At 45.2% G+C, this 14,684-nt stretch overlaps 1 protein-coding gene across 1 annotated transcript in view; it reads left to right on the top strand.

The window, feature by feature from the left end:
- The window catches only part of xab2 (XPA binding protein 2), a 57,666-nt gene extending 52,231 nt beyond the window's left edge, over nucleotides 1–5,435 (top strand). Inside the window, exons 17-19 of the mRNA XM_085971658.1 lie at nucleotides 1,947–2,073; nucleotides 2,807–2,913; nucleotides 5,042–5,435. Coding sequence (XP_085827784.1) covers nucleotides 1,947–2,073; nucleotides 2,807–2,913; nucleotides 5,042–5,103 — 296 coding nt within the window. The 3' untranslated portion in view covers nucleotides 5,104–5,435. The remainder of the gene's footprint in view (nucleotides 1–1,946; nucleotides 2,074–2,806; nucleotides 2,914–5,041) is intronic.
- The last annotated feature ends 9,249 nt before the right edge of the window (nucleotides 5,436–14,684 follow it).

Below are 14,684 nucleotides of genomic sequence, written 5' to 3'. Positions count from 1 at the left end.
TCGGTAGTCGGATCACAAGATAATTACAGAGGAGCCAGCCGGCCCTTCGGCCCATTTTTTACTTCGTCCGTCCAGAACGGACCTACAGTCCCTCTATTGCGTTATTCAATTGCTTCTTGAATGATACCGGTGTTTTTGCCTCTGCCAATCGGGGAGCCCGTTCCATGTGTTGGTCACTTCTTGTACAAAGGACTTCCTCATTTCAGCCCTAAACTTGCCTTTAACCACTTGGTAGCTGCCGCCTCTTGTCCTACTCTCGCTAGTAATTTTCCGGATTTCCGTTACAAGCAATCGTGCAAACCTCTCGGCAACTCTCCCTCTAAGCTGCATCGGCCGCGCAGCTCCCTGCCGGCTTCTTCACTGTCAAGTTTCACACATGCGCGAAACTGTGAATGGGGCCGCACACCCAAAAACAATTAGGGGGACCACTGCCTCTCGGACACCTCCTTTCAAAGATGAAAAGATTCAAGTTTCTTCAGCCTTTCCTTATAACTCGGACCTCTAAGACTGGGGCTCTTCTCTGCACTTCTTCCAAAGCTTGAATATTTTCCTTGTGTCTCTGACCATACAAAATCCTTACAGGGCTTGACAGGGTAGATGCTGGAAGGTTGTTTCCCCCTGGCTGGGGAGTCTAGAACCAGGGGTCACAGTCTCAGGATAAGGGGTCGGCCATTTAGGACTGAGATGAGGAGAAATTTCTTCACTCAGGATGGTGAATCTTTGGAATTCTCTACCCCAGAGGGCTGTGGATGCTCAGTCGTTGAGTATATTCCAGACCGAGATTGATAGTTTTTTGGATATCAAGTGATATGGGGATAGTGCGGGAAGGTGGAGTTGAGGTAGAAGGTCAGCCATGATCTTATTGAATGGCAGAGCAGGCTCGAGGGGCCGAATGGCCTTCTCCTGTTCCTGATGTTCTTTAACTCGGATGGTCCATTACTTTAACAGCTGGACCGTCAGAGGAGCCACTGTGGGTTGTAAACTAGACCGACTGCTTTGCATGTTGAACGGGTGCACCATATTGAGCAGAAGCCACGCTGTCTTATTATTGTAACTCATTCTTTCTCAGAACAGCGAGACTGTGAAACTCCCTCTTTACCTCCCTCCCTCCTACAGTTTGCAGGCTTTGAAACTCTTGGCATCACTCGAACCACTGCTTATCGAGTTACTACTTCACCTCTCTTTCAACCTTGCAGGCGCCTCCTACACTACACGCCTTGACCCTTCACCTAGATTGCTCAATGAACACAATCTGAGCCAGTCCAGCCCTTTCCATTCAGACTCTGTGTGGCGGTGCTGACCAGAGAGGTAGCTGTGTGCAGCATGTCTGGCAGAGTTTTGCCAGAAGTGTTCGGAGCCTGGTGTTTTATTTTGAAAGCTGTGACTCATTAGGGACAGGCTCGAAATAAAATAATAGGTCCTGATATACTCAATAAACTGAAATTGCGCAAAGCTTTCAGGCAGTGTTTCCTGCCCTGTGTTGCTGGAATAAAATATGATTCTTGCTTGTGATTTTTTAGTGGGAAATGGTATTACTTGTAGTAGCACTATGTTTTAAAAATATATATATTTAAAGGAGTGATAGCCAATGTTCCCCCTCATTGTTTTTGGGGGGCCGCGCGGCCCCTTTAAGGGGCTGCACAGCCCGTTCAAAATTCCGCGCATGCGCAGTCTTTCCATTTAAAAGCCGGTAAGCCGGCTGCGCGGGGCCTCAAGACCGCAGCGCAGCCGTGCGACTGAAAGGGGACATTGGTAAAAAGCCCACGAGTTTGCCCTAAAGGCGAACTTGCAGTCTAAACCATTTGCTGAATCTGATGACTCACTGAAGTGTACCCCATGTGTGATTGGGGGGGGAAATTTGGAAACCCGTAATCATTTAACAGACGCGAGTGGCGTATTCAGTAAAGTCAGCTTTATTTTTTCCCCCCCTCGCATTTATTGTGTAGTGTCTGATCTTGCGCCCGGGCAAAGTGGAATGGATGACATGAAACTCCTGGAACAGAAAGCCCAACAGCTGGCGGAAGAAGTCGAAAGGGAAAGGCCCAAACCCAAAGACAAAATTCTCTTCGTCAGGTATGTCGTGGCTCGGGCAGAATCAAGTTGCGCTTTTTTTTTAATTAAACGTATCGATGTGTTTCTCTCTGGTTGGGCATCCTGGAGTCTACGTTGGGTTGGACAGGCAGCCACGCACATCTCGAATAAAAAAAGATGCTGGGAATACTCAGCGAGTCGGGCAGCATTTGTGGAGAGAGAGAAGCAGAGTTAACGCTTCAGCTCGATGACCGTCCATGGAAACCTCCTTTGCCTCTGCCAGTACCCTCAGTGGCCTATTAAAGGGTCCTGGATTGTGACCCAACGTGGAACCTTTCTCCCCTCCTCCTCTTCCCTTTCTCCCCGAAACCCTCTGATTTTTTTTTCAGTAACAGTTAAGCTCTGGGCTCGACTCAGTTTTAATATCCAGCTGCTGAAGTTGAATGTAATGGAACATGATCCAAATGGGCTGGATTGAATGGCTGCAGTACCCAATACACAGGTGGCCTCTTTATCAAGGAAATTGGCCATAGAATTCGCTCTCTGATGAGAAGGGGACTGGAAACGACGGCCATGGTAGAGTTGGCCCCAAGTATAAAACTCCAGGGCCACGGCGCCGGTTTTTCACGGGTTGATTCTTCAATGAATTTAACAGATTGCAACCTTGCTTCTTTTGCTGCAGAAAGTCTATTCTCGTTCTTTAGAGTTAGTGAAAGTTTAAAGAGCTTTGTGCTCTCCGACTGTCCTAACGTACTCTCTCTCTCTCTCATTGCAGGAGCGACACGTCTCGGAGCGAGCTCGCTGAGCTTACAAAGCAGGCTAACCCGGACGAGATTGATATCGATGATGAAGACGACGACGAGGGTGACGATGAACCTGACGGTACGTGGGATTCACAGACATTAATCATGAGAGAGTGCGGGTGGAATAAAGATGCACTTCCACTTTTGAAGCATCTTTGGGTGCAGAGGAGATTTACGGGGATGTCGCCAAGACTGGAGAATTTTAGCTATGAGGATAGACTGGGGTTGTTTTCGTTGAAGGCCGAGAGGAGACTTGATTGATGTGTATAAAATTCTGAGGGGCCGAGATAGAGTGGATAGAAAGGACCGATTTCCCTGAGCAGAGGGGTCAATAACCAGGGGGGGTGTAGATTTAAAGTAATTGGTAGAAGGAATTAGAGGGGATTTGAGGAGAACGTTTTTCACCCAGAGGGTGGTGGGGTCTGGAACTCACTGCCTGAAAGGGTGGTAGAGGCAGAAACCCTCACCACATTTAAAAAGTACTTGGATATGCACTTGAAGTGCCGTAACCTACAGGGCTACGGACCAAGAGCTGGAAAGTGGGATTAGGCTGGAGAGCTCTTTTTCAGCCGGCACAGACATGATGGGCCGAATGGCCTCCTTCTGTGCTGTAAATTTCTATGATTCCGTGTTGAAGCCTTTAACAAACCTCTCTGCTTGGCAACTGCTTTCAAACGCTATCTTGAAACCTACCATTTAAAAGGCAGTTAAGAGTCAATCACATTGCTGTGGGTCTGGAATCATAAATAGGCCAGACCGGGTAAGGGCGGTAGATTTCCTTCCCTAAAGGACATTAGTGAACCAGATGGGTTTTTAACAACAATCCAGTAGTTTCAAGGTCACTATTACTGATGCTAGTTTTTTATTCCAGATGTATTTAATTAACACAAATTTAAATTCATGTCTCATTGAACTCATGCCGCCGGATCATTAGTCCGGGCCTCTGGTTATGTTACTGGACTATTAATCCAATGTGCTACCGTACCCTCAGCACATTAAAAGTGCGATATGAGTTTGCGTTGCTGCAATAAAGTCCTGCTTTTCCTCTTGTTTCTCTGCCTGGAATAGCGGTCGTGGATATTAAATTAGCCATGGTTGTATTACTGTATGTAATAATTAATAGATTCTATTTAAATAGGGACTCTCCACACATGTCCTCCAAAAAAAATAATGAAATACACTGTGTGGTGTTATACAGAGGTTTCCTGGTTTGGTTTTTAGTCTCTGCTACATTAGTGTAAGGTGGCCTCTGCCCCTAGGATTGGTATCCAGTGATGCCAGCTGCTGAGAGGCTAATGGAATGCTGGCCTTTATATTTCGAGGACTAGAATACAAGGGGGTAGAAGTTATGCTGCAGCTATACAAAGCCCTGGTTAGACCACACTGTGAGCAGTTCTGGGCACCACACCTTAGGAAGGATATATTGACCTTGGAGGGAGTGCAGCGTAGGTTTACCAGAATGATACCCGGACTTCAAGGGGGTGAATTATGAGGAGAGATTAAACAAATTAGGGTTGTATTCCCTAGAATTTAGAAGGTTAAGGGGTGGTCTGATCGAAGTTTTCAAGATATTAAGGGGAACAGATAGAGAGAAACTATTTCCGCTGGTTGGGGAGTCTAGGACTAGGGGGCATAGTCTAAAAATTAGAGCCAGACCTTTCAGGAGTGAAATTAGGAAACACTTCTACACACACAGGGTGGTAGAAGTTTGGAACTCTCTTCCGCAAACGGCAGTTGATGCTAGATCAATTGTTAATTTTAAATCTGAGATTGATAGATTTTTGTAAACTAAAGGGCAAAGGCGGGTACATACATGGCTTTCAAGCACAGATCAGCCATGATCTCACTGAATGGCGGAACAGGCTCGAGGGGCCGAATGGCCTCTGCGTGTGTGATCACCAGGTGCGGGCAGACTGTGATGCCATTCCGTGCTGGATGGCCTGGCGACGCTCCCTGTCCAGACTTGCACACTGAAGAAAACTAGCTGGTTTGGTGAGATACCAGAATATTACTGTAGCTTTATATCTGCGATGTAAGTCTTTTTTCAGTGTCACAATATTGGGCTGAAACTTTACAGGGGGTGAGATATATCCCTGGACTTAGCAGTGTTTTAAGAGTTAATAGCTTTTAGTGTTGGAATTTCAGTGAAAATGATTTAAAACTAATCTTTTAGTGAGTTACCTAACTTTTTGGTTATCCATTTTCAGAGGTGCCACTTGAGCAGAAAGTTGTCCCCTCGGCAGTGTTCGGGGGCCTGAAGGATGACTGAACTATAACTCCATGCGGAATAGTACTTGTCCTCTTCCTTCGCCTTCGATAAACCAAGCAGGACACGAGCTGCTGGTTCCGAGACGCAGATACGGTGTCCGTGCTGTTTAACGTATGTCTAAATTGGCAAAAAGTTGGACTGATGTGACGATTTATTGCTTCCGCATCTGTTTCGCGTTCAGATTCCTTCCCCTTTGTATCGCCAGCCAGTGACACTGCCCTTGTTCCCTGTTGAACTGTATTTATATAGATGTCTGTCTAGAGCCAGTTTCTTTAAGGATATAAAGCTCATTCCTATTACATTAATAAAGCCAAATTCTACAAAATACACAACAGCCAAATTCGGGGTATTTTTCCGTTTGGGCCGATGCTTACAGTTTCTATACTTTTTGTGTGGAAGAGAATTGAGACCAATTCTATTAACTTTGGCGTAGAGTGCGGATAGATAGATGAGTAAGTAGTGTTTTTCATTCCTGATTATTGGCACACTCTCTCTCTCTCTCGAGTTCATCATCCCAATACTCCCCAAGGACAGTCAGTGACCCGAGTACTGTCACGGCAGAAGACACCAGATCCATCAAAATTACAGGAGCACTGACTGAAATCCAAAATCCACATTACCTTCCAAGACCTCCTGTGCGCAGATAAACCCAATAGTAAATCTGATCCGACAGTTTAATCTGATGGCCCATATCGCTGTTATATAAGCAAACATTAAAGAAAGACTCCTTTTATATAGCACCTTTCACAACCACAGGATGTCCCAAAGTGCTTTACAGCCAATGAAGTACTTTTGAAGTGTAGTCACTGTTGTAATGTGGGAAACGCAGCCAGTTCCCAGCATAGTCCCACAAACAGCAATGTGATAATGACCTGATCATCTGTTGTAATGGCCCAGAAATTCGGGTCGGGGGCTTCCCGCAGGTGCAAGCCCCCGACCTGCACTTAACTTGCGTGCCGCCTGTTGTGCTGTGGGCCCGTGTGGAATTGCGATCCTGGGCCTCCTCCAACTGCCAGCGCGCAGTGCTTGCGTATCCCAGGGGCGCAGTTAGTTCGATGCGTCCCCTGGGATCACGTGGGCTATGGAGAGCCAATCGGAGCAGGGAATGCTTCATTCATAAGTTTGACAGGAAGAGCTGTCAAACCTATAAGTCCCAAAACATCACTAAATCTTCAAATAAATTTTTTTTTAAACCACATTTTTAAAATAAACTATAAATTACATGAAAACTTTTCAACAATAATTTAAATTTTTGAAAAAAATAATTGATTTTCTAACGGGGCTAAAAATAAACTTTCTTTAAAGTATTTAAAAATAATAAACTTGTGGAAAAAATGTTTTAATTTTAATTAATTCACCACTTACCTTGTAAAAAGCAGGCCTTGTGACTGCTTTTTACATGTCTAACTTCTGGAGACTTACCCTCCCGGGAAAACCTGCAATAAAACGCAAGTTCGATGTGCCCGCGCATGCGCAGTGCATGCACGAAACCGGCAATTCCATTGGGCTCACCCGTGGAGACCCGAATTTCTGGACCAATAAGTTTCGGAATTCATGAGGTCACTGCTGATGCCACATCTGCACATTGACCAAACAGCCATGTGCAGCATGCCGAGATGATTCACGTAAGCCGTGGCTCAAGGTTAGCCCTCTTGAGTCAGAAGGTCGTGGGTTCGAGTCCCACTCTAGAGACTTGAGCACCTAATCCAGGCAGAAACTCCCAGTGAAGTGCTGCACTGTCTGAGGTGCCGTTAAACAGAGGGCACTGCCTGCTCTCTTGGGTAGACGTAAAAGATCCCGTGGCACTATTTGAAGAGGAGCAGGGGAGTTCACCCCGGAGTCCTGGTTAATATTTATCCCTCAACCAACATCACTAACCCATGATCTGGTCATTGTCACATTGCTGGTTGAGGAACCTTGCAGTGTACAAACTGTCTGCCACGTTTCCTACAATACAATGACTACACTTCAAAATGTTCTTTATTGGCTGTAAAGCGCTTTGGGACATCCTACCTTTGTGAAAGGTGCTACAGGAAACTTTGGTTTATCCGGAGGTTGTATGCCCGGAAACCTCGATCTAACGGCAGAAATCAGCAGTCGTTTTGGTTAGGTTTTTTTTCTTCTAGCATTTAACAGCCAGGCTCTGGAAAGCGTCTCTGTAGCTTAGCAACAGCTTCAGAGACGCTTCCAAGCCACGGGCCGAGTGTTTACAAGCTGTTGCTAAGCAACAGTGTTTGTTGTCAGATACGGAGATGAAAACCTCCGTATCCTTCAACATTAGCGCTGGTCTATCCGGAAGTTTTGATAGATCGGCAGCAGCTGCTCGGTCCCGTCGGTGCCGGATATCGCGAAGTTTCCTGTATATAAATGCAAGGGTTTTTTTAAAAAATGAGAGTTCCAGAGACCAGCTGCACTGTTTAAGCATAAATGTAGGAGAGCAAAGCACTTGGGTTGTTCTCCAATCTAGTCTTTTGGAGGCCATGAGAGGTAAAAGCAGCCACTGGCTTCTCTCAGCCAGCCCCTTGACCGTTCAGTCATTAGATCTTGGGGTCCGCACACAGTCAGTAGGCACAGTGGGATTTGTACATGTGGGGCAGCAGTTAATGGAAGGTCATTGTGGGTGGACCTACCTTTATGACCTGTTGGGCTCTCTAAAGTACTCGCCGCCAAGCCTTGGATGTTGGACTCAGCATTTAATTGGTAGGTAGGACTACTCACCATTCTTATCTTTGGGTTGGGTGACCGCTTTGCGGAACACCTCCGTTCTGTCCGTAAGGGGGACCCCGAGCTCCCGGTGGCCTGTCGCTTTAATTCTCCGCTCCATTCCCACTCGGACCTCACTGTCCTCGGCCTCTTGCATTGTTCCACGGAAGCTCAGCGTAAGCTCGAGGAACAGCACCTCATCTTTCGCTTAGGCACTTTACAGCCTTCTGGACTCAACATAGAGTTCCACAGTTTCAGATCATAACCTCGGCCCCCCATCATATATATATATTTTCTTTCTTTGTCCACGCTTTGTTTTTTCTTCCCTCCCATCAGCTGTCCTTCATTCTGCCAGCACAATTCACACCCCATCTATAGCATCCTTTGTTCCTTAACCTGTCCCATTACCACCTCCTCTCGCCTTGAATATCTCTCAATGTCTCTTCATCTCTCCTGCTTTCTATCCTATCACTGACCTTCCCTTTTGTTCTTTCATCCCCGCCCCCTTTTCCCAGCCCCTAAACTTGCTTTAAAATCTCTTCCATTTCCTGCTTTTTTCCAGTTCTGACGAAGGGTCTTCGACCTCAAACGTTAACTCTGTTTCTCTCTCTCCACCGATGCTGCCTGGCCTGCTGAGTATTTCCAGCGTTTCCTGTTACTCTTATCTTAGTTGGCTCTCCAAAATATGTTTGGCACATATATTTCCTTCCCCTTATTATCTCATTGTACTTTGAAGGATTGCCATGCGTTAATATTTGATTCCAGCCACTTACCCATGGTCATTACTGAAAGGGCTTAAACTAAAACAAATCTTTGTATGTATCGTGGTGTTCCACTGAGATGCAATCAGGGACATAGGAGGCCATTCAACCCCTCAAGCCTGTTCTGCCATTCAATTAGATTGTGGCTAATCTGTATCAACTCTCTACCAACCTTGATACAGGAAACTTTGTGCTATCCGGCACTGACTGGACCGAGCTGTTGCCGTCCCATCAAAACTGCTGGACAAACCAGCGCTAATGTTGAAACATACGGAGATTTTGAGCTCCGTATCTGGCAACAAACCCTGTTGCTTAGCAACAGCTTCTAAACAGTCGGCCGTAGCTTGCAAGCGTCTCTGTAGCTTAGCAACAGCTTCAGCGAGACCTTGCAGAGCCTGACTGGTGAAAAAAAAAAGCAACGAAAAGAAAAAAAACCTAACGAAACGGTTCCTGATTTTTGCCGGTGGCTCGAGCATTCCGGACAGTTAACCTCCGGATAAACCAAAGTTTCCTGTAATGGAACTCTTTCCCTCAAAAAGCTGTTGAGGCTAGGACAATTGAAAAATTCAAAACTCAGATTTTTGTTAGGAAAGAAAAGACTTTCACGACCACCAGACGTCCCAAAGCGCTTTACAGCCAATGAAGTACTTTTTGAAGTGTAGTCACTGTTGTAATATAGGAAACGCGGCAGCCAATTTGCATACAGCAAGCTCCCACAAGCAGCAACGTGATAATGACCAGATAATTGTATTTTAGTGATGTTGGTTAAGGGATAACTATCGGCCAGAACTATTGACCAGGACACCGGGGAGAACTCCCCTGCTCTTCTTCGAAATAGTGCCATGGGATCTTTTACATCCACCTGAGAGAGCAGACGGAGCCTCGGTTTAACGTCTCATCTGCAAGACGGCACCTCCGACAGTGCAGCGCTCCCTCAGCCCTGCACTGGGAGTGTCAGCCTAGCTTTATGTGCACAAGTACCTGGCGTGGGACTTGAACCCACGACCTTCTAACTCAGAGGCGAGGGTGCTACCCACTGAGCCACAGCAGACAAGGGTATTAGGAGATATAGAGCAAAGGTGGGTAAATGGACTTGAGTTACAGTCCAGCCACAATTTCATTGAGAAGACAGACTTACATTTACATAGCGCTTTCACAACCTCAGGTCGTCCCAAAAACACTTTACAGCCAATGAAGTACAGACACTTGTAATGGAGGAAACACGGCAGCCAATTTGCGCACAGTAAGTTCCCACAAATAGCAATGTGATAATGACCAAATAATCTGTTATAGTGATGTTGATTGAGGAATAAATATTGGCCAGGATATCGGGGATAACTTCCCCCGCTCTTCTTCCATATAGTGCCATGGGATCTTTCACATCCACCCGAGAGAGCAGACGGGGCCTCGGTTTAACGTCTCATCCGAAAGACGGCACCTCCGACAGTGCCGCACTCCCTCGGCGCTGCACTGGGAGTGTCAGCCGAGAGTTTTGTGCTCCAGTCTCTGGAGTGGGACTTGAACCCACAACCTTCTGACCCAGAGGCGAGTGTGCTGCCCACTGAGCCACAGCTGACACCGTAAATTGGCAGAACAGGCTCGAGGGGCTGAATGGTCCACTCCTGTTCCTGTGTGATTGGAGTGATTGAATGACAAAGGGGTGCAAGGCAGAAGAGTGTGGTAATGGGACAAGTAAGGAAACAAAAGATGGCTGCAGAGGAGGTGTAAATGGTTACAGCAGAATAGCCGAGGGAGAAGGAAGCATAGAAAATCTGTCAACTCATATATATTTATATATCATTTGCATACAAGTGTTAACTTTGCATCATTATGAAGTACTGTTGAATTATTTAAATAAGCTATTTTGTGAGCCTTCACTCAATTTTATGCAGGGATGCAAAGCTGCATAAATCTAACATAGGAAGCGCAGCAGTCACGTGAGGCAATCGTCGTCACCCCCGCCCTGCGTGAATTTTGTGCTCATCGAAGTGAGGGATGTTGGTGTTGGGGAATGGAACCCTGTCCTATTTTGTGCACCCTGCAGTCAGGGGCTCGCGCGAGTTAGATTCCGAGTCAAAGGCTCCCTCAGGTCTGCCTCAGTTGAGCCTCTTCCTGCAGAGCGGCACTTCCTCCTCCAGTCATCTGCGGCCGACCTGTTCGGCTGATTCCAGGTGGGTGTCAAAAGTTCCTACGACACTATTGGAAGATGAGAGAGTTCACCTGGTGCCCTGCCCAACATTACTCCCTTCACCAACACCGCTGTAAATGGATCAACCGTTTATTCAACTTGCTGTTTGTTGGACCCTGCTCTATGCAAAATGCATGTACAAAAACATCTTTAACATAGTAAAACAACTCAAGGCGCTTCACAGGAGCGTTGTCAAATAAAGTTTCACACCGAGCCACATGAGATATTGGGGACCAAAAGCTTGGTCTACGAGGGAAAAGAAAGACTTGCATTTCTATAGCGCCTTTCACAACCACCGGATGTCTCAAAGCGCTTTACAGCCAATGAAGTACTCTTGAAGTGGAGTCACTGTTGTAATGTGGGAAACGCAGCAACCTATTTGCGCACAGCAAGTTCCCACAAGCATCAATGTGATAATGACCAGATCATCTGTTTTTGTTATATCGATTGAGGGATAATTACTGGCCAGGACACCTCCCCTGCTCTTCTTCAAAATAGTGCCATGGGATCTTTTACGTCCACCTGAGAGGGGCAGACGGGGCCTCGGTTTAACGTCTCATCCAAAAGACGGCACCTCCGACAGTGCGGCACTCCCTCAGCACTGCACTGGGAGTGTCAGCCTAGCTTTATGTGCTCAAGTCCCTGGAGTGGAGACTGAACCCACAACCTTCTGACTTAGAGGTGAGGGTGCTACCAACTTTTTAAAAGTTATATTCTTTATTGAACATTAAGAACATTTACAACATCGTGATCATTCCATTGTATCATTCAAATCCATTCCGCCACTCTGCACAGCCATTCCTCCACCACATATTAACATCAAAACCTAAAGTTTAATTTGTCTCCCGTAAGATATATTAATTGATTGTAAAATACTATCTTTAAATTCCTTTATGAATAAAACATCCACAGAGCCTTATAATGATCTTTCAGCTTATATTTAAAATACTCTTTTAGATTGATTCTCCGCCCCTTAAAAAACAGAGCATTCCTTCTTTGCACAATCACGAATCTAGCCAAACTGAACGTTAAATTCATTGCCGCTCCGCTAGACTTGGGCAGACTCTCCTGCAATCCCCATCTTAAAATTGAGTCCCACAGGATTCCCATTCTCGCTCTTCGGTCCCCACCCAGCAAAAAAACTTAACAACTGTCGAACATAGTACTTAAAATCATTTAACTGCGGACATAACACCAGTAAATGGGAGAGAGTCTCATCCCGTGTCCCACACACTGGGCAAGTTGCCGCCTCCACTTGCCCAATCTTACACAAGACCGTCATGGTAAAAGTCCAGTTATGAAGCAATTTGAAATCCAGTTCAATCCACTCTGGACATTTAAAATTCGCCCACACTCCCTTCCAAATCCTGTTGAAGTCCAGCTGTGGATATATACTCTGCCCAAACTCCTGACCAGCAGGTGTCTTTTTTTATCTCCCTTCTCTAAATACCTCATAGAAATCTCAAGTATTACAGTTGTCAAATTGGACCAACTTCAGCAGAAAGCTTGGAAAAGCGGGACGCATTTTACTTCCTTTGGAGATTTCCGCATTTATTTCTTCTATCCAATCCTGTGGCATTGCCCTCACAATCTTCTCATACATGATCCCTATTGCTTTTTCCTCTACCTGCTGATCCTCCTCCCACACCATGTCCCTCACTATCGCTTCCGGCAACCAACCTGGAATCACCTCGTATAATACATCTTTCACATATATAATACCAGCCTTTATAAAAGCTTGATTAAATAACACCTCTCCTTCAAGGTTGACCCACCTGTTCAAAAATAAGGGCTGTTCTAAAAATTCCTCAGCCCCCTTGGGCATAAACTGCACACTTCTTAAAAATTGGGCCCAAGTCTTTACAACCCCCTTATAAAACCTAGGGAGATGTTTAATCGATTTCAAAAACATATTATTGTATTCCATATACAATATCCCCTGCCCTCCTATCCCACTTCGTTTTAAAAAATGCTCAAAACAACTCTTCCAAAAACTTGTATTTGACTTCTGAAAAAATCTCTTCACCCATTTGATTCTAAAGGATTTTTTCTTCAAATCAATATCTGGGAAATTGAGTCCTCCCTGATTTCTCCGTCCAATGATGGTATTGTAAGCCACCAAGGCTGGTTTCCCTTCCCATAAAAACCTCACACAAGCCTCTCGGATGGACTTTTCCACCCACTCAGGAATATCCTCCACCGTCAATAAGTACCATAGCTTAGATAGCAGGAGGGCAGACACCACTGTCGCTCTTCCTTGCACTTTCAACCACCTTCTTTCCCATCTTCCCAAAATCTTTTTAATTTTCATTACCTTTGGTTCTCAATTTAATCGATCCACTTCATCCCTGTCTTTCTTGCACCCCCAGAACTTCCAAAACCTCCACCACCTTAAAGGGACTTTTCTCCAACCATTCCCCCCTACCCCTTCCTGCAACCAGGCATTGGGACTTACTATAATTCACTCTGGCACCTGAAGCTCTACAATACTCCTCCACTACATCCATAGCTTTCCTCACTGACTCCCCATTTCTCAATGTTAAGGTTGTGTCATCTGCATATTGGTGTATCACCGACACCAGCCCGGAACTGGGAACCGCAATCCCAACTACACCTTGTTTCTTTCGCATCATGTAACCTAATGGTTCTGCTACCAATGTGTAAAACAATGGGGACAGGGGACAACCCTGTCTCACTGACCTCTGTATCGGAAAATACTTAGATAAAAAACCATTACATTTAACACAGCTAAATATGTTTGAATAAAAAATCCTTATCCACTGAATGAAATTTTCCCCAAGACCAAATGCTTCTAAAACCTTCAATAAAAACTCATGAGAGACCCTATCAAAGGCTTTCTCTTAATCTATCTGTAATACATAAGCCTCCCTCCCACTGTCTTCCATGAGCTCTAGCGCATCTCGGATTGAGACAACAGAGTGCAATGTCCCGGCCTATGATTCCATAGGACAGAGAGGACTAAACTATCTGCGGCAACACCTCCTTCATACGATTTGCCATAACCCTCGCCAAGATCTTATAATCCACATTTAATAATGTGATGGGCCTCCAATTCTTCAGATCCCTTCTATCCCCTTTATTTTTATAAGCTAAGTTTATGACACCTCTCCTCATAGATGGGGCCAGGCTTCCCTCAATTTTAATTTCCTTAAAAACTTCTAAGAGCAATGGACTTAAAATCTCAAAAAATTCTTTATAAAATTCTGCACTTAGTCCATCGGACCCTGGGCTTTTCCCCCCTTTCATTCCACTTATTGCTACTTTTATTTCCGCTAATCCTACTTCTTTGTCACACATGCTTCTCTCATCCTCCTTTAAACCCTTTTCAATAGAAGCACTAACCTTCTCCATCGCCAAATTGGAAATGTCTTCTTTTGTATATAACTCTTGATAAAAGCTGCTAGCCGCCTCTAAAATCTCCTCACTTTCATGAATGATCTTCTCCCCAACCTTCAACTCTTCAATTAATGATAATCTCTGTCGCAGCTTCTCTTGCTCTAGAAAATATCTAGTGCATCTTTCACCCTCCAGTGCATCTCTAGCCTTTGCACGGAGAATGGCCCCCTTGCATTTTTCAACTTGCAATAATTCCCACTCTTCCTTTAACACCCGGAACTTAGTCTCAGCTCCCTTATCCCCTCCGTCAACTGCTTTACAGACATCCGTAAACCTTTTGTTTATATTCTCTTCTCGACCCCAGTTAGCTGCCGCTCTCTTTTTCCCATAACGTACCGAAAAAACTTTTGCCTCATATTTGAAATTGTCCCACCAAACTTTTCTTTCTTCCAAGAACAAAGGTTCCTTCTGAGCATTCTTTATTATATTTAAAATCCCTTCTTCATAAGCAATTTCTTTCAGGTATTGATTGTTTAAAATCCACACCCGAACCAATCTTAACTCTGCTGTTC

Source organism: Somniosus microcephalus, chromosome 31 (genome assembly GCF_052327205.1).
Source record: "Somniosus microcephalus isolate GS21.2 chromosome 31, FLI_Smic_1.0, whole genome shotgun sequence".
In the NCBI taxonomy this organism is placed as follows: Eukaryota; Metazoa; Chordata; class Chondrichthyes; order Squaliformes; family Somniosidae; genus Somniosus; species Somniosus microcephalus.
This window is presented reverse-complemented; position numbering and strand designations above follow the sequence as displayed.